A 19,065-nucleotide genomic window follows, 5' to 3' on the forward strand; every position below is an offset into this window, starting at 1 on the left:
TGGCTGTGTACACAAAGAGAGACACACACAGACACAACCAGACAGAGACACACACACACAGACCAAGAAACACGCGCGCACACACACACGCAGACGTGCAGACACACACTCGTGCACACACAAACACACACACACACACTCGTGCACACACACACACACACACTGTGACAGACACACACACACACACACACACACTGTGACAGACAGACACACACACACTGTGACAGACAGACACACACACACACTCGTGCACACACACACACACACACTCGTGCACACACACACACACTGTGACAGACACACACACACACACACACACACACAGCGTACCCAGGCTGAGGTGGCTGCTGCCCCGGGTCGATGTTTTCAGGTCCTGCAGAAGGGCGCTGCTGCTTTTGGATTTGGGCACGCTGCGCCAGGACGGGCCAGGGCCAAAATGCTTCCGGGACCCCGCGTCCCTGAGGGAGGGAGAGAGAGAGGGAGGGAGAGGGGGGGGGAGCAATCACATGAGCACTGTCTGTCACTCAACAGCTCACTGAACTGGCTTCTCCAGGCGTCTAAACTTAGAGTCGTAATGAATTCATCTGGGGGACTATTACCATCGCTGTTAAAATATTTAATACAGCCAACTGACTCAACTGAGACACAAACACACAAATCCTAAGTACACTGTGCACTGCATCTGTCTCAAAGTGTGTGTAAGTAAGTGTAAGTGAGTATGTACTGTATACATGAATATGTACTGTATAAGTGTGTATGTAGTGTATAAGTATGCACTGTATAAATGAGTATGTACTGTATAAGTGTGTATGTAGTGTATAAGTATGTACTGTATAAATGAGTATGTACTGTATAAGTGTGTATGTAGTGTAAGTGTATGTACTGTATAAATGAGTATGTACTGTATAAGTGAGTATGTACTGTATAAATGAGTATGTACTGTATAAGTGTGTATGTAGTGTATAAGTGAGTATGTACTGTTAATGAGATGCAGTATGGTGTGTGGTGTGTGCGTACTTATGAGTGTGTGTGGCATAGTGCGTGTGTGGTACCTGTGCGCCCCGGGACAGGAGCTCTCGCTCAGGGGCGTGTCCAGGCTGACGGGGCTGCTGCTGTTCCTCTCGCTGCTCTCGTAGCCGCTCTCCATCCTCTGAATGAGGCGGGGCTGGGGCGGGGGGAGGGTCCGGGATCGCCCTCCTGCCCCTGCCCCCGCCCCCGTGCCCACGCCTGTGCCCGTCCTCGTCCCGGACGCCGTCGTGCCCGTCCCGGCCCCCGCCCCCGCCCCTGACCCCGCCCCCGCCGCGTCGGCGTCCTCCACCAGGGGGGCGGAGCCCAGCGGGCTGTAGCCGGCCTGCCGGCGGCTGAAGATGCTGTCGATGTTCAGGGCCTCCCGCCTGGGCTTCCACGCGGGCCTGTAGCGCCCCCCGGAGGAGCTGGACTTGGACTCGCTGCTGGTGCTCTCCACGTCCCAGTCCCGCGCCCGGGGGGGGCACTCCCGCCCACCCAGCCCCAGGCTGGAGGCGGAGAGCGGGCGGCTGTGGATGATGTTGCTCATGGTCTCCTTGAACTCCTTCAGCCGGCTGGACGTGGGTTTGAGTCCCCGCGCGGGGACCTGCTGCTCCTTCAGAGTCTCACCTGAGGGGGGGGGAGAGGGAGAGGAGAGAGAGAGATGGAGAGGGAGAGAGGGGGAGAGGAGAGAGAGGGGAGAGAGGGAGAGAGGGAGGGGGAGAGGAAAGATAGGAGGGGGAGAAGAGAGAAGAGAGGGTAAAAGCAAGAGATGGAGAGAGAAGAGGGGTGAGGGAGGGAGGTAGGGAGAAAGTTACATAGGAGGGGGGCAAAGAAATGAGAGAAATAGAGGAAGACAGAAGGAGAAAATGAGAGAGCAGGAGAGAATTAGCTCTTCCTGAGCACAGCGCGTCTTCATCAGAGCTGACAGAGTGATGGATATCACAGGACGATGGAAATGCAATGCAAATGGACATCAACAGAGCCAGAAGAGAGTGAGCCCTCGGGCGAGCCACAGCGTGCCAATCAGCTACGCTGTCAACTGACATTACCCTCATCTGAGCGCAGCCGCTAGCGTCTGCCGAGCGGCGGCTCCAGCTCTGCGTGCGGGCGAGAGCTGGGCTCACTGGCGGGGTGTTTGCTATCTAAACACAGAGGGGGCTCGGGGCGCGCTCCCTACCCTCGCTGTGGTAGCCGGCGGAGGACGCCTCGTCCGCCTTAGGGGCGCGGCCCCGCTCCTCAAAGCGCCGCGGCCGGCTAGAGCTCCGCTTTCTGTCCCCGGCCCCGCCCTTCCTGTCCAAAGTCCCGCCTTTCCTGGGCGCCGGCCGCTGCGCCGGCTCACTGTCCGTCCCTGGCCCTTAACAACGAGAGACAGCCAAGAGGTCACGGCCCGGCCTGAGAGCGGGGTGCGGGATGATGATGTCATCAGACGGCGACGTGTGTGGGGGGAAGGGAGGGGGGGTTATGGGTAATGGAGTCCACCCTGAGGGGTTGGGATGACGATGTCATCAGACGGTGATGTGTGTGGGGAAGGGAGGGGGGTTATGGGTAATGGAGTCCAACCTGAGAGCGGTGTGGGATGATGACGTCATAAGATGGCGACGTGTGTGGGGGGAGGGAGGGGGGTTATGGAGGGAGGTTATGGGTAATGGAGTCCAACCTGAGTGTGGTGTGGGATGATGATGTCATCAGACGGTGACAGGTGTGGGGGAAGGGAGGGGGGTTATGGGTAATGGAGTCCCAGGGGGGTCAGTGTGTGGGGCGGGCGGGTACCTGCGGTCTCCACGCTGCTCTGCGAGGCCGTGTCGTCGGGGTTACAGATGACCGTGCCCTGCGAGTCGGAGGAGAAGTGGCTGACCATGGACTCGTGGTGCGAGTGCGAGTGCTTGTACGTGTAGCTGTCCGTCGACGAGTCCGTCCGGGTGTCGCTGGAGATGGACGGCTCCCGGCCTGGACACAGGAAATTAGGAGAAAGAAGAAACAAAAAAAAGGCAGAAAACTGAATACCTGAGAGTTTTATAAACATATAGACAATGTTTACCTCAATGTCCATTTTACAGCTAGATATCTTGCTGAAGCTATTCAGGTTAAGCATATTGTTCAAGGGTACGACAGCAGTGCCTCACCTAGGAATTAAACTGGCAGCCTCTGAGACACAGGGCAAACTCTTTTAACCTCTACACCATGCAGCCTCCCTGTAGTGTTGTTAGCAACCAGCCCTTAGCCCCTCTACTATCACTTCTGTGGCTGAGCTGTTTGCGCATAATGCTATAAAACCCATAATAGGTGGAGCTACAATGAGCTGCCAATCATCAACTTTAACTCAGCCAATAAAAAGAATTTGCCCTCCGCCACAAAGTACGATGACTGGTTCACGTCAGAGAGTACGCGACGGCTCCTCCCACCGTACGCCCAAACCCCCCGCGTCGTACCCGAGTCCTCGCTGTCGTAGTAGGCCTTGTTGTAGTGCCGCAGGTCCAGGTGGGTGGGCAGGTCCTGCACCGACACGGGCGTCCCCCGGGGGTCAGCGTAGAGCAGCAGCAGGGGCTGGTAGTGGCCCTTGATGCACCGGGACACCACGTCCTTCCACTTGGGCCCGATCTGCCGGGAGGAGAACCAGGAGCGCGGCTGAAGAGCAGGACCGAGAGACCGCGCTGGAAGAGCTCTCTCAAACCGAGATCCTCGACCTTCGGCCGCCGCCTTTCGAAAGGACGAGCTCGCGGACGACGACGTGCGTCAGATGTGAAAAACAGAGCCCGGCGAGTGAGGTTATGTAGTCGCAGCGTGGGATGCGGTACACACCCAGTTTGGGGTTTTTTTTTTTTCCAGTTTTAGGAGAGGCAGTTTCTGTCCGAAACAGAACGGATTCCACTCCCACCCGCCGACCCACTGAGTCAGGCTCTGACGGGAGGATCCACCGGTCCCGTTCAATCAGAGCAGACTGCGTCCAGGGTGTGTGTGTGTGTGTGTGTGTGTGTGAGTGTGTGTGTGTGTGTGTGTGTGTGTGTGTGTGTGTGTGGGGGTCTCTGAACACAGCATCAGTGTGGTGCTGCTTTCTCATTGGCCGCACGTGCCCCTGCCCCCCCACCCCACGCCACGCCCTCCCGTTCGGTAGGGGCTAAAACAAAGGAGGGATTTCCTTGTTTTCTGCCACCGCAATGGAAGCTCTATGGCTCACATGCCGGCCTTTCAGAGAGGTGAAAAAGCTGCTTTGTTTGCACTGGGCCTGATCCAGGGCAGCCAGCCCATTATCACATTAAAGCCCTGTTTGCAATGCAGCAACACAGCCCTGCGCAAGCCACCAACCCCTATCTGCACTACAGCTATACCCACTGCCCCATTAAATTAAAAGCCTAACTACACCTCTCAAAAACCACACCTATTACCCACCATCCCCATTTAGCTACCCATACCCATTACACTCACCAATACCCCATTATACCCCATTACAGCTCTCATTAACCCCATTACACCTCTACCCAATACCCCATTAAACCCCATTACACTCTACAAACCTCCATTACACTCTACCAATACCCCATTAAACCCCATTACAGCCATTACACCCCATTACAGCTCATTAAACCCCATTACACCTCTACCCAATACCCCATTACACCTCTGCCCAATACCCAATTAAACCATTACACCTCTACCGAACGGTCCATTAAAACCATGCTACAAACCCAACTGAAACACTCCATTACATCCCATACACTCCTAGCTAATAACGCATTACAGTCCGACCCAAACCAAGCTCTTAAGTAGGTTAGCAAGACCTCCACCGAATCACAAGGGGAGGTGCTACCAGACGAGCACACCGCAGGCTGATACGTCTCTACCACCAGGGGGGTCAGAGAGATTCACAGCGACAAGCAGCAGGGGGGGGAAGCACACACAATGGATGATTCATTCCTGAGGGAACCCTAGCACTGTTCAAGGATGAGATGCAATCCACAGCAAGCACACACACGCGCACGCACACACACACACACACCGACACACGCGCACACACACACCCAAGAGCTGCCCCCGCTTACCTCCTTGACGTGGGCGTCGTCGAAGTACATCCACCTGCGGATCTTGGTCTGGAAGAAGAAGGTGGAGTAGTGCTTGCCGTAGTAGCACACCATGCCCACCAGGTAGAGCTCCGACTGCCTGGCCTTGTCCTCCGTCACTCTGTAGAAAGCTGGGGGGGGGAGAGAGGGCACAGAGTCATCATCATCCCAGCACAGTGACGGGCCCCCCTGCTGACTTGTCCTCAAGAACCCAGCCAGCCCCCCTCATTACGGCTGAACACCAAAGCCACCGCAGCTCAGTGCGCCTGAACACTGGAAGCCGCTGTCGCGCTGTCATAAAGCTATTTTTGGAGCGCTGCCATGGAAACGGAAAGAGGCTCCATTGGGCTGAAAGGGCCATGTTCTAAACGTGTGTGTGTTCGCGTGTCCTTAAAGCTCTCTGTGCGGCGCATCTCCTCGCCAGGACTTCCGCCCCCGCGGCCCGCGAGCGTAGCGCCCCTCCCGCGGTCCCGTTACACGCACGGCCCGGAAACACGGCGGAGAGCGCTCTCGAAACGCGGCGGCGTGCGGACACAGAGTGGCGCCCTCTGCAGGTCAGGAGGAGCTAGCTGACCCGGCGCGATGCGCGAGGCTCCCCTTAGCTTCCCTCTCAGTCACAAGCTCAGGTTCTCTCTGCGACCGGACGGGCGAGGGGGTTTGGGGAGGGCGGGCCCGGTGCAGGCGGTGTGGGTGAACGCGACTGGCGGGTTTGGGGGGGGGCTGGTCCTTACATCGCCCAGGTACGCAGGTGGAGATGCGACCCGGCTGGTGGGAGTGGCGCGGTTTGGGAGGGGCGGAGGACGTGGGGAGTGGTCCACGTCTCCCAGCGCAGGCGTGCCAGGCTGTGATCGCCTCGCCAATCAGGGGTGGTCTGAGTCACACCAGCCGATGTGAGTCTAGGATTCTCACACGACATCAGCTAGCCTGAGAGGGGGGGGGAGGGAGGGAGAGAGGGGGGGAGGGAGAGAGAGAGAGAGAGGGAGGGAGGGAGAGAGAGAGAGAAAAAACAGCACATTACATCACTGTTTTTTTCCCAGTGCTACACACACATACATGCCCACACACTTCAATAATCCACACACTTCTGAGCTCCCACACACGCCCAATAATGACATCCAGTGATGACATCAAGGGGGTGACCACCGTCTTCAGACCTCTGACTGCATCACGACCACACAAACCGCAGAACTGAAAAACGATATTCAATTCAATACGACTCTGACCCGCCCTCTGGGGCAATTAGGGTGATCATGCAAGCGCCTCCTCCACACACACAGGGCAAAACAAATCATCACAATCTAATGTTCTATCAATACAACTTTCCCACACACAACACCAACTGCACAGGATATGACAACACTTCCTGTACACAGAGAGAGCGTACGGTAAGCAAAGCAGAATGCTAAGTGCAGTGCGTAAGGGAGATGGGCTAGCCCGTCCCGCTCAAAGCTTCTGGAACATTCCGCGGGGTCCGTCAGGGGGGGGTGGAGCTTTGGCAGGTGAATGCCACGGCGACCCTGTGGCCCCGGGGAGGAAGCACTTGCGCTTTGTGTTTTCCGAGAAACCGGGGTGGGGGAGGGTATTTAGCCGGTCGGTAAGGGGGTGTATTTGGCCCGTCGTGAGGGGCGGTATTTGGCCGGTCGTGGGGGGGTGTATTTGGCCCGGTCCGTGGGGGTGATTTGGGGGGGAAGGGGGTGTATTTGGCCCGGTCCGGTGAAAGGGGGGCGGGGTATTTGGCCCGGTCCGGTGAAAGGGGGGCGGGGTATTTGGCCCGGTTCGGTGACGGCCTGTGACAGGCAGGGATTAAGCGCGGGCCAAACTCCCCGTAAACAGAGGCGGGTTCCCCCTCACAACGGCGGCGCGGCGTCTTCCCACGGCCAGCCTCACCACAGTCCCGGGACGCCGACCAAAAACAGCTGACGCTTTCAAACGGTCTTAAACCAGTCTCCAGTTCCCAACATCACACCACCTTCTCTGTTTCCAGATTAACTATCCACTAACACAAGGAATATCACTTTAATCGTAAGCTTCCATCGAGGTTGCGGTTCAACTCCCCTGGGATGTCAATGTCCTGAGCAAACACCTACCTAACTGCTGGCAATGAGAGGACTGTAGTGGATAAGGCTATATATGCAGTCATCCAATTTAATGCAAAAACCTACAACTGAAGAGACTGGATGCAAAGGCGATGTGTGAGTTGAACAGTCAGGATACCAAAGGGGAGAGCTACATTTAGAGATCACTATATGGTGGCTGTTTGACCTTGGGGAGCTGTCAAGGTCAAAGTGGCCTGAGCCGGTGCAGGGTAATATGCGAGTCTTTAGGCCCTCAGGCCATTGGTGAAAAAAGCTTTTCATGGGCCTGATGGTCAGCGTTGCCATGGTGCAGCGAGGGGGGTGTTTGTATTGGGGGGGTGGCCGTTCCCAGGCCCCCTCTTCACAAAGGCCCCCTTCTTCTTTGCGGCCGTCCCGCCATTAGCATTCCGGCCCCCCCCCCCCCGCGCTCCGGCAGGCCGCCGCCACCGCGCTCCGGACCGCGCCCCCGCGATGCTTTTCACACGCGCGGTGGAGAGCATACGCCAGGGCCATGCTGGCAGAGCGGCTGCCTCTCTCTCTCTCTCTCTCTCTCTCTCTCCGCGCCGCGTGTGCCAGGAGCAGCCGGTCCCCACTCCCCCCCCCCCCAGCAGCCGGTCCGCCTCTCTCTGCCCCGGCTTTGACTCACCCGCGGCTTCTGCTGCCGGTGGCGGCATCGCGGTAAACAAGCCGGCCCACCTGTTGCACAGAGGACGCGTCTCGGCGCGCTTCGAACCCGCCCCGTTCTGAGTCCGACTCTCTCTCCACTTCATCACACCGCTCGCTAGCTCAACCGCTCCAAAGGAGACCGAGCGGAGGAATGTGAAGGTGCTAAATACGGTATCTCAGAAAGCAGCTCACTCAGGGAAATAACTTGGCTGTCCACACTAAAGACTGATTGAACTGACGGAACATGAACAGGGACACAGTTGTGCGTGAGGTGAGATAGGGTAGGGTAGGGCAGGGTGAGTTAGGGTAAAGCAGGGTAGAGTAGGGTAGGGTTAGGGTGAGGTAGGGTAGGGAGAGATAGGGTAGGGTAGGGTGAGGTAGGATAGGGTAAGGTAGGGTAGGGTAGGGTGAGTTAGGGTAGGGTAGGATAAGGTTTGGTAAAGCAGGGTATGGTAGGGTAGGGTTAGGGTTAGGTAGGCAGGCTATGGTAGGGCAGGGTAGGGTACGGTAGGGTACAGCAGGTTACGGTAGGGTATGGTAGAGTAGGGTGAGATAGGGTTAGGGTTAGGTAGGGTAAGGTACGGTAGGGGGGCTGCAGGGGCGAGTCGCCGTGGCGACGGCGGGGCAGGCTCACCGGGCAGTTGCGCAGGTCCCCCATGGTGCTGGCGTTGCGGAGCAGCTCTCCGAACATGTCCGGCGTGGGCTTCTCCCGGCACTCCAGCATGCGGATGGCCTGGTTACTGCAGAGCAACGGGACAGAGAGGCCGCCATTTTACCATCAGGGCACCGCCACCGCCATCGGACCGAACGTCACCCACAACCACCTGCTTCAGTCACCTACAGTCAACTGCTTCACCGTCTCCCACAGCTCCACACATCTGCTTCACAGTCACCCACAACTATACTCACCAGCTTCAGTCACCCACAACTTCACTTACATGCTACAGTTACACACAACCAGTCACCTGCTTCACTCTCATCATCACCCCCCACCCCACCCCCCCACCTCCCCACCCTCAGCCCCATCGCTGTCTGCTGGCCCATAACCCACAGCCACCACAGTTCCTAATAAACAAACACCTGCGGGAACACCGGTGGCCGGGCAGTGAGATCACCCGCTCTGACTCATAACAGGCCATTCACGAGCAGCCATGTCCTTTAGACTGTAACTGCAGGCCGCAGTGCGGACGACAGCCGATTACACACCAGGGCTGGATGAGACGCTACGGCTGAGTACCTCCCCTCCTCACTCGTCTTTTATAATATCACTGCTCTGTTTTTAATGTGACCGTTGCAGTGATGGAGGAGGAGGGTGATTCACGGCAACATTTCTGTGCACAAAACAAACAGCGATAAAGACCTTCCCATCAATCACAATCGCAATCGCCCCCACGCCACCTCCGCCACCGCCTCTGCCACCCACTGCCACCCCACACCGCCGTTCTGTGCCCCCCCCAGAGCAGAGCGAGCGACGCCCACCGCACACCGCCTCGCCAGCGTCAGAGTGACTCAGCGAGGGGGGCGAGCGGCTGATTAAGACTCTCCAGTGACCGCGCTCAGCACGTGCCAATCAGTGGCCGCCGTCGCACGGCTGGCCCCGCCCACGGGGTGGACTGGCGGCCTGGTCCTGCGTGGATGGGCCCCTGTCAGCAGCAAGTGGCCCTCTGGAACCGGTCCAGTGGCAGGGGGGGGTGTGTTTTTCGGGCAGAGCGATCGCGCAGGTCCACGCGGGCCCTGTCCCGACGCGCTGAAAACTGTGTTGTTTTCTCACCCGGTGGTGATACGGTTTCCCCTGGAGACGATTGTAAAAGGCGCTTCTGTCCTACATTATACATGCTGTCGGCGCACACCTACCCGTGCGCGGCTTTCAGCGCACATTACGCATTAACACGGCGGGGAGAGGCTGCTAGGCTAACTCGGGCTCAGTGCCCTGCGGGTGGGGAAAACCGCTAAGTGTGTGAACCTCTGTGTTAGCGGTGCGATGGGACGCTTTGCTTTCCCCTGGCCAGGTCCGTTTGACTGTGCGGAGTGGGGGGGCGTTAAGGGGGGGGGGGGGGGGGTTTGTAAGGACGGCAGGGACGTCCTTGAGGAAGCAGGCAGGAGCTGCGGCTGCTTGCGTAGCTCAGAGTGCTGCAGGACGAAGACGCTCCTGAGCTCCTCTCCTCTCCCGGCTCCTGCTGCATCGGACGCATAGCAGGGGAGAGTTAGAGCGCCTTGCAGCAGTGTGTGTGTGTGAGTGTGTGTGTGTGTGAGTGTGTGTGTGTGTGAGAGAGTGTGTGTGTGTGTGAGAGTGTGTGTGTGTGTGAGAGAGTGTGTGTGTGTGTGGGTGTGTGTGTGTGAGAGAGAGAGATGTGTGTGTGTGAGGTGTGTGTGTGGTGTGTGTGTGTGTGGTGTGTGTGTGTGTGAGGGGCGGGATGTGGTGCTGCGTGTGTGACTGTACAGCTCCTCGTGTTTGCGGGTAATTACCCAGCAACAGTGCTCAGTCTGCACAGCTCTGTCCCGCTCCACTGCACCAACCCGCCATCGAGCTTCACAGCCAGAGCGGAGAGGTGTGGCTCAGACAGCCCAGCACAGTCCATCCTCACCCCACCCCACAGGTACCACACACTCAGCCTACTCACCTCACCCACCTCACGGCACCACACACTCAGCCTACTCCAACCTCACCCCAACCCCACAGGCACCACACACTCCAGCCCACCCCACAGGCACCACACACCCCACCCCACCCCACAGGTACCACACACTCCAGCCCACCCCACATGTACCACACACTCCAGCCCATCCCATAGGCACCAAACACTCCAGCCCACCCCACAGGCACCACACACTCCAGCCCACCCCACAGGCACCACACACTCCAGCCCACCCTACCCCACCTGACCCCACCAAACACAGTGTGGATCTTCAGTGTGGATCTTTAGTGCGGCTACGCTGCGGCACAGCCAGCTAGGCCTGCATCCGGCTCCCCAGGGAGGCCACACCAGCTCTCAGTCCCATTCTGCACACCTTACAGGCTCAGAGCTATGAGCTCACTGCACACTGTGTGTATGTGTGTGTGCGCATGGGTGTACGTGCGTGTGTGCATGTGTGCGTGCGTATGCAAGTGTGTGTGTGCGCGCGCGTGTATGCATGTGTGTACGTGTTTTGTGTGTGAGTGTGTGTTGTGTGTACATGCATCACTGCGTAGGCTGGGATCGGTCTGTCTGTGGTGACAGAGAAGTCGTCTCATTTGCATTTGGGGCCATGAGCTCAGTGAACGGCGTGTCACAAACAGACCCTGCTCCTGCACATTAACACACTCCTGTCACACATAACTAATGGGGACCGAACACACACTTCAGTCATGCGTAACTAATGGGGACCTAACACACACTCCTGTCAGACATAACTAATGGGGACCTGTCCTGCTCTAGACCTCAGTGGCTGCAGGCATCGCCAGGCGCCTACGGGCAGCGTGCGCACCCCCTCCGCCAACCGTTTACCCTCCCCACCACAAGGGGGGGGGGGGGGCGGGGGGCACATGATTCATCTGAGCTCAAGGGCAGCCCCCCCTCCCCACCCCCAGCCCAGATAGGCACAATGACAGCTAATAACCTGTGATGAAAAGGTCTATTACTGGTTTCTAGGCGACAGAATATTCACCCAGCGCCGCACGCTCATTTAGCAGCTTTGAGCTCGGCTAGCTAACGTCGTTTCATCGACTCGGGCAAGAGGAGGCGAAGGCTGCTCGGTCCCGAGGGGGAGGAGTAAAGGCTTCGGGGTCGCGCCCCGTTCTTCAACGGCGGTGGAATCTGTGGCGCCCCTCGGCGCCCCGACCCACCCCCGTGTCCCAAACGAACCTTCCTCTCCTCTGAAACGTTTACGTGAGGCAGGAAGGTCAGGAAGTCATTTAGCCTGTATTTACCGTCAGGCCGTAAGGGTGAAATGATCGCTCCATTTGCCACTTCCTATCAGTCCGGAACACGGGCTCTGAACACGCGTCCGCCCGGGTGTACATTTCAGCTCGGAATCGCTTGGGATGGGCCTCCTCTACCAACCTGGTCGCCCGTTTTCCCCAGCAACTCAATTGGTGATCTCATCCCACCAACCCGGGCCCCAAGCGTTGACCTCATCCCTTCAATCCCACCTGCAAGCTGTGACCTTATCCCTCCAACCCCACCCATAAGTGGTGACCTCATAACACCAACCCCGTCCCCAAGTTGTGACCTCATCACTCCCACCCCGCCCCTAAGCAGTGACCTCATCCCACCCACCCCGCCCCCAAGCGGTGTCCCAGGTCTTACCAGAGGGAGGTGGTGGAGATGTAGTGCACCATCTGAATGAAGGGCAGGGGGTCCGACGTGGCACCGCAGCTGCTGCAGACGCACTGAAAGGTAACGAGGGCTGGTCAGGCTGGGTCCGCTCCCCAAAAACAGGGTGTCGTGCTATTTCAGGAGGCTCGCCATTATGTTCCAACTTATTCTTTAAGGCCTAACTGGGGCCTACCTAATGGTAAAGAGGTAATGGACTGCTTTATAGCGCTTATCCAAAGCGCTTACAATTGATGCTCTCATTCGCAGGCAGTTAGGGGTTAGGGGTTAGGTGTCTTGCTCAATTACACTTCGACATGCCCAGGGCGGGGTTTGAACCGGCAACCCTCCGACTACCAGACAATCGGTCTTACCTCCTGAGCTATGTCGCCCCTATACCTGATCAAACAGCGTCATGGTGAACTTCTGGTGCGGGGCCTACCTGCTCAAACAGCGTCATGGCGGGGCCTACCTGCTCAAAGAGCGTCATGGTGGGGCCTACCTGCTCAAAGAGCGTCATGGCGAACTTCTGGTGCGGGATGCAGTGCTTGGCGGTACAGATGTCCTCCTTGCTCTCGGCAGAGATGTGGAAGTGGATCCTCATCAGGATGTTCTCCTGCAGGAGTCAGGGATCATTACTCCTGCAAATACGCCTGCCAGCGTGTGTGTGTGTGAGAGAGGGATAGACAATGTGTGTGTGTTTGTGTGTGCATGTGAGTGTGTGTGTGTGTGTGTGTGTGTGTGTGCATGTGTGTGAGTGTGTGTGTGTATGGGTGTGCATGTGTCTTGTGTGTGTGTGTGAGAGAGTGAATGTGTGTGCGTGCATGTGTGTGTGTCTGCATGTGCGCGTGTGTGCGAGAGTGTGTGTGTGTGTGTGTGTGTGTGTGCATGTGTGTGTGCGTGTGTGTGTGTCTGCATGTGCGTGCATGTGTGTGTGCGTGTGTGCGTGTGAGTGTGTGCGAGAGTGTGTGTGTGAGTGTGAGTGTGCGTGTGTGTATGTGTGTGAGTGTGCGTGTGTGTGCATGTGTGTGTGAGTGTGAGTGTGCGCGTGCGTGTGCATGTGAGTGTGTGCGTGCGCGTGCGTGTGTGTGTGTGTGTGTGCGAGGGTGCGTGTATATGTGTGTGTGTGAGTGTGTGTGTGTGTATACAGCAGGGGGGACTGCACAGCCACACTCCTCATTCATGTTTCACTCCCAGAGCGCGCGTCACACCGGTGTGAGCAGGAGCAGCTCAGCGGGGAGCGGGGACATGTATATTTCATCAGGAGCGTTTGATTCCGTCACAGCGGGGACCTACAGCGATCGATCACGTTATAGGTCCCGACACAAAACACGCTTAGGGGGTCCTGAGGCCTATACAGCCACAGCCAACACAGACGTCCTCCATCCAGCACATTTATTTATTTATTTTGGTTAATGAACGCAGCCGGAAGGCTAAACGGTTAGCCGCTCCAGCTCCTCTACGCTCAATTCTCGAAACAAGTGACTCAGAGAAGGGTTCCCACACTTCCTGTGCTACCAGCTAAAGCGTTTCAAGGCCCCAAACACACTGTCCCAGGGTCACAACTCAGTCCCCAATCCTAACACAAACAATTTTAGCAAAAATCAGCTTCTAAGGGTTTGATGTAGATGAAATGTGGCTATTAAATGACCCCGGTCAACATGTTCACATTTTTCATTTGTAAGATGAAAAGTGCACACAAATTGAGAAATGAAGCTGTACAAGCCAATAATGGAGACAGTACTGGGCACGTTTAATGGGTTTATACAAAGGGTCTCCAAGTTCAGGTTGCGGTCGGACCACTAAACCACAATTAGGGACTGCAACTCTAGGGTTTCGCAGAGAAACACAGATAAACCACAGAGTTGAGACTTCTACAATAAACCTTAAATGCTTTAAATGCATAGCATCTGTCACCACAAATCTTCAGTCCGTAGCATCAAAAGCCAACCTGCAGTTTATCGGATGTTTCCACAGTCAGCAGAACATGGCGGCAGCTAAACGAGGAGTGGGATCCTAAATAAGAGCACTAACGCGCAGCAGCGCCAGTCTTTGGCTGCCAGCCAAAGTTTGTTTAATAAATTAACGCGTTGGAAGATTTTAAAAAAAGAAAAATAACAGCGTACTAGCTAACTGTTAAAGGACTGACGTGCCAGATCGTTTTGGTCGCAAACCATTCCCCTGACTTCACTGATCTAATTATGACTTAATTACTGTATAATGTACACCTGCTCGTTTCCCATAATGCATTGCGCTAAGGACTGTACTGGGCACAGGGCAGCAATATGAGCGGCTGTGTATCGATCACAAATAAGCACAGATATAAGGGAGCGATCGGGCTAATCCAGTAACTGTAAGGCCAGGGCCTCGCAGCTTTGAGCCAGAAGCCCCCAGTATAACAAACTGACCCGCAGGGCCCCACAGCGAGACAGTGAGAGAGGGAAATATAGGATAATTACAGTATGTGTGTGTTTATACACGTGCGTGTGTGTGTCGTGTGTGTACACGGGCGAGTGCGCACGTGTGTGTGTGTGTTAGTCACAGAACGTGCGTGTGTGTGGTGTCGTGTGTGTACACGGCGCCAGTCTTGGCTGCACCAATTTGTGTGTAGCAGCTTGAATGTGCAATACAGCATACGTACTGTGTGTGTGCATGCTGCGTGTTCTGTCGACGCATGTCCTGCTTCAGTCTAAGTAGCAGATTGTGTGTGACCTGCTCGTTTCCCTAATGCTGTGCGTGGCTGTCGGGACTGGTGACGCTAGGCGGCTGTGACGTCACTAAGCCGTTAGGGACGTGGCTCGTTGTATGTCCGGCTACAGCTGAGCCAGGCCGTTAGTACCGCGGGCCCACGGCAGTGGGGGGATTGCGCATGTGTGTGTGCGTTATACCCGTCGTGGTGTGTGGGTCGCGTGACGGGCTCGCATGTGTGTGTGTGTGTACACGTTCAACTCGCCATACTGCCTGGCACAGGCACCAGCTTGTCTCATGAGTCACCCAAATTCTGATGAGAGCAGCAAGAATGACCCTCGACCAGGATATCGCACCATCTGGCAGCCCTGCTGTTCCTCCCACAGAACCGCCAGCACCGCCCAGCAAAAGCACAGCCACTTTAACCCCGCCCCCTAACGGCGTGAGCCCGGGACCTTAACCCCGCCCCTAACGGCCTGAGACCAGCACCTTAACCCCGCCCCTAACAGCCTGAGACCAGCACCTTAACCCCGCCCCTAACAGCCTGAGACCAGCACCTTAACCCCGCCCCAACGGCAGAGCCCAGGACCTTAACCCCGCCCCTAACGGCGTGAGACCAGCACCTTAACCCCACCCCTAACAGCCTGAGACCAGCACCTTAACCCCGCCCCTAACAGCCTGAGACCAGCACCTTAACCCCACCCCCACGGCAAGAGCCAGGACCTTAACCCCGCCCCTAACAGCCTGAGACCAGCACCTTAACCCCGCCCCTAACAGCCTGAGACCAGCACCTTAACCCCGCCCCTAACAGCCTGAGACCAGCACCTTAACCCCGCCCCTAACAGCCTGAGACCAGCACCTTAACCCCGCCCCTAACAGCCTGAGACCAGCACCTTAACCCCGCCCCCAACGGCGTGAGGTGCGGAGAGAGGTGCGAGACCGGTAGCGACGTGGGAGAGCAACGGCAACAAAAAAGTACCGTCGCTACCTGAGTCAGCAACGAGTGGCGAAATTTACCTGGTTCAGGACTTTACTATATTCCCTGATAAAAAACATCAGTGTTTTAACATGAACTGAATTAAAATGTGGCAGGAACTGCATGTTTAAGCATGAATAAGAGGGGGGAAAAAAAGGTTTAAAAAAAGGTATCGTACATCTAGATTCAGCATAAATATCTTGGCTCACAATACCTGCCCCATGACACACAATATGAAGCGGCTTTGTGAGTCGTTTTGCTCGACGCTGCTCATTGTCGATGTGGTTTTGTTTTCATGTGCACAAGTCTCTGAAATGTGAAGTGTTTTTTTTGGGGGGGTCAGCAGAGGAGGCGGGGCTTACGAAGCACTCGGCGGCGTCGTCCATGATGCCCAGCTGGAAGCGCTGCTCGTCCTGGAAGGTCTTGGCCAGGGCGCTGCGCAGGGCGTCCGACGGCAGCACCTTATCGCTGCTGAACTGGAACTGCGCAAAGATGCTCTGCAACAACACACAGGCACAAGTGCGTAATGTATAACTGCGCATATTCATAGTCTGAATGAAGTCAGAGAAGTCTGGGGCAGCCAGAGAAACCAAATTTTTTTCTTAGAGCTTAAAATGTTTTTGATATCTGTCAGGATGTAAAGGAAACTACCAAATATGAACAAAAGTGTTCTTAAAAAAGCATACATACTGCACCCTTCAGTCTCTGGCCCCCCTCCCCTCTTCTCTCTCACTCCCTTTCCTTCCCCTTCTTTCTCTACCTCCGCCCCTCCCTGCTGTGGCATCTCTTACTAAACTGAAGAGAATGTGGCTCTACAGAGGCCTGCGCACATCGCAGTGAGGAGTGAAATATGGGCCTGCCCCGCCCAGGTCCTTCACACCCACTCAAGTGGCAAGCAGAGGCGCTACGTGATGTCACACTTCCCTCCGATTCATGGCCAGCCAATGACCCGAGGCCTTGAGGGATGTCTCTGCTTAAGTTTGATGGCCGAACATTGACACCGTTAATAAACGTCCCCGTGGATCACAAGAGAGCGCGCGGATACATGGGGGGGGGGTCAGGTTGAGCTGATATTGATGGTCCTGTTCTACGGAACCTCCCTGACCCTTCATACCCAATTAACCCCCCCTCCCCCCACTTAGAGCAGGAGTGACCATCACCCAGCCCACTCCCCTCTTCACAGATCAAATCAAACGGTTTCAGAAGCACTAGCTGAAGTTTTACGATGCCTTAACACTCATATTTCTGAGAGGTACACGCACGCAACAACGCTGTGGCTCTACATGAAATTTGGAGAGAAAGAAGGCCCATCAAAATTCACTTTCATGGACCTGATGTGAAATCTGAAGCTCACTATCCATCTATCCATTATAACCCCCTGCCCCCCCAAAACAACAATGTCATCTCAATCTCACATTTGCCCTGAAGGCCAGTAAATAAAAGTCTGATGTAAGGCACCCCAGTGCCCTGAACCCAATCTTCTCGGGAACAACCGCAGGTCGTAAAATTTAAATAACCTGCATGTCGAGCCTCACACAACGGCTCTTACGGTCCGGAGATTACTTAAGGGAGAGACGCTGACGATGATCAGGCGGGAACGGGCCACGCGCATGTGGCGATGGCAGAGCATTCAGGACCAAGGGGAAGCCTGCCGCCATTTTGGCTCTTTGGACACCATTTGGTGCTTTAAAAAATTAAAAATTAAAAAGTGTCTTTAAACCCCTTTTTATGGGGTTAAATACTGCTCTCAAACCCCCTCTTTCCTGCCCCCCAGGACAAGCAGAGGGACGAGACCAGTAGCCTCCAGGGTCCTCCAGGAATTGGGGGGGGGGGGTCATACACCCAGTTCACGCTTGAAGCAAAAAAAAAAAAAAGAAAGCACTGCTAGCCAGGGAGTCAGAGGGATTATGGGAAAAGTGTGGCATCCCAGCCCAAGTGTCGGGATGTTTCTGACTTGTATGTCGCCCTTGTGGGGCGACATAGCTCAGGAGGTAAGACCGATTGTCTGGCAGTCGGAGGGTTGCCAGTTCAAACCCCGCCCTGGGCATGTCGAAGTGTCCTTGAGCAAAACACCTAACCCCTAACTGCTCTGGCGAATGAGAGGCATCAATTGTAAAGTGCTTTGGAGAAAAGCGCTATATAAATGCAGTCCATTTACCATTTGTTTGTGCCAACTTGCGGGGGGAGATGCAGGTGTATCGCTTGGACCCGCACAGGTCTACTGCTTCAGCAGGATGCATTCTGACCCCAGAGCCCGTGCTTCTTCACTGTTGTTAATTTACGGTGGGTTCGTTCTCATTGGGTTTGTAGTTTTGTAGTTTTTCTTCCCCCCAGTAATTGGCAAGTTGTCCATCAATTCTTCACTTCTTGCACTCACTGTCCCTCCTGAGACTCTACTTCACCCCTTTAAGTAATTAGTGCACTTCGATCCCCGATCCCCACACTTCTGTCTGTACCGTAAGTCACTCTCGTAAAGAGCACCAACTAAACACCAGTCAAGTAAAATAAATACATCAACCAACTACCAAAAAATACCACTCTTACATGTTTAAAGTGTTTAGTGTTTTTTTTCTGTTCGTTTACATCCACAAGATGAAACTTTCCCTCAAAGCCTCAAAAGCAAAGAAAGTCAGCAAATAGAAACTGTTTCATTAGAGCAAATAACAGCTTCCAGACATTATTAAAAAAAATAAACAAATTTTAGAAAATGCAGGAATTCCAAGGTTTACCTTGCAGCAAATTCCACAGAAATTGTCAGTCGGTCAAGTGGCACTAATAAAGTTAATTTCCTCTTTCTGATTTTATGAAAACCACACGATGCCGTACGTGGGAGAGCTGGCCTTTCCACTGAAGACCCTTAACTGCTCGTTAGCGTATTAAAAAGTCATTAAGCTTCGACTGATCTCCGATACAGCCGAACACTTTGGACCGAAACACGCCCACCAATTAAATCGCACCACGGCGATCTGCAAAATTCATTATGTCATAATCTGCTACATGTATAATGATTCATCTGCCTGAGAAGCAATTCAATCTAAAGGTCTTCTCTGATATGGAGAGCACCCAAATCCCTGAGACTCTTCGCTTTCAACCTCGATAAATCGCTGTCTGAACACCTCTCTCACACACAGGTCTGAACACCTCTCTCACACACAGGTCTGAACACCTCTCTCACACACGGGGCTGAACACCTCTCACTCACACAGGGGCTGAACACCTCTCACTCACACAGGGGCTGAACACCTCTCACTCACAGGGGTCTGAATCGTATCAGGCTGTGCTGAACACTGTTCACTCACACAGGT

General features: G+C 55.2%; 2 protein-coding genes across 2 annotated transcripts in view; both read right to left on the minus strand.

Annotated features, from left to right (window-relative positions):
* Positions 1–19,065, minus strand: part of LOC135244538 (inactive ubiquitin carboxyl-terminal hydrolase 54-like) — a 71,201-nt gene that overhangs the window by 7,222 nt on the left and 44,914 nt on the right. Inside the window, exons 6-12 of the mRNA XM_064316906.1 lie at positions 16,119–16,257; positions 5,046–5,194; positions 3,438–3,606; positions 2,779–2,955; positions 2,186–2,362; positions 1,053–1,635; positions 331–458 (exon numbers count right to left, since the gene is read on the minus strand). Coding sequence (XP_064172976.1) covers positions 331–458; positions 1,053–1,635; positions 2,186–2,362; positions 2,779–2,955; positions 3,438–3,606; positions 5,046–5,194; positions 16,119–16,257 — 1,522 coding nt within the window. The remainder of the gene's footprint in view (positions 1–330; positions 459–1,052; positions 1,636–2,185; positions 2,363–2,778; positions 2,956–3,437; positions 3,607–5,045; positions 5,195–16,118; positions 16,258–19,065) is intronic.
* Positions 7,266–13,346, minus strand: LOC135245186 (inactive ubiquitin carboxyl-terminal hydrolase 54-like). The gene is made up of 4 exons (XM_064318106.1): positions 13,308–13,346; positions 12,539–12,712; positions 12,091–12,173; positions 7,266–8,544 (listed from the first exon to the last, which is right to left on the minus strand). Exons 1-4 carry the CDS (start codon positions 13,344–13,346, stop codon positions 8,274–8,276), a joined length of 567 nt encoding a protein of 188 aa, XP_064174176.1. The 3' UTR covers positions 7,266–8,273.

This window comes from Anguilla rostrata, chromosome 18 (genome assembly GCF_018555375.3).
Source record: "Anguilla rostrata isolate EN2019 chromosome 18, ASM1855537v3, whole genome shotgun sequence".
In the NCBI taxonomy this organism is placed as follows: Eukaryota; Metazoa; Chordata; class Actinopteri; order Anguilliformes; family Anguillidae; genus Anguilla; species Anguilla rostrata.

Excerpts from the sequence above, each read along its gene's own strand:
- LOC135245186 (XM_064318106.1), bottom strand. The coding sequence starts at position 13,346 with ATGTCCCCGCTCCCCGCTGAGCTGCTCCTGCTCACACCG. Across the intron at positions 12,713-13,307 it reads AGCTGCTCCTGCTCACACCG|GAGAACATCCTGATGAGGAT; the intron begins GTGTGACGCGCG and ends TGACTCCTGCAG. Across the intron at positions 8,545-12,090 it reads ATCTCCACCACCTCCCTCTG|TAACCAGGCCATCCGCATGC; the intron begins GTAAGACCTGGG and ends GTTGCTCTGCAG.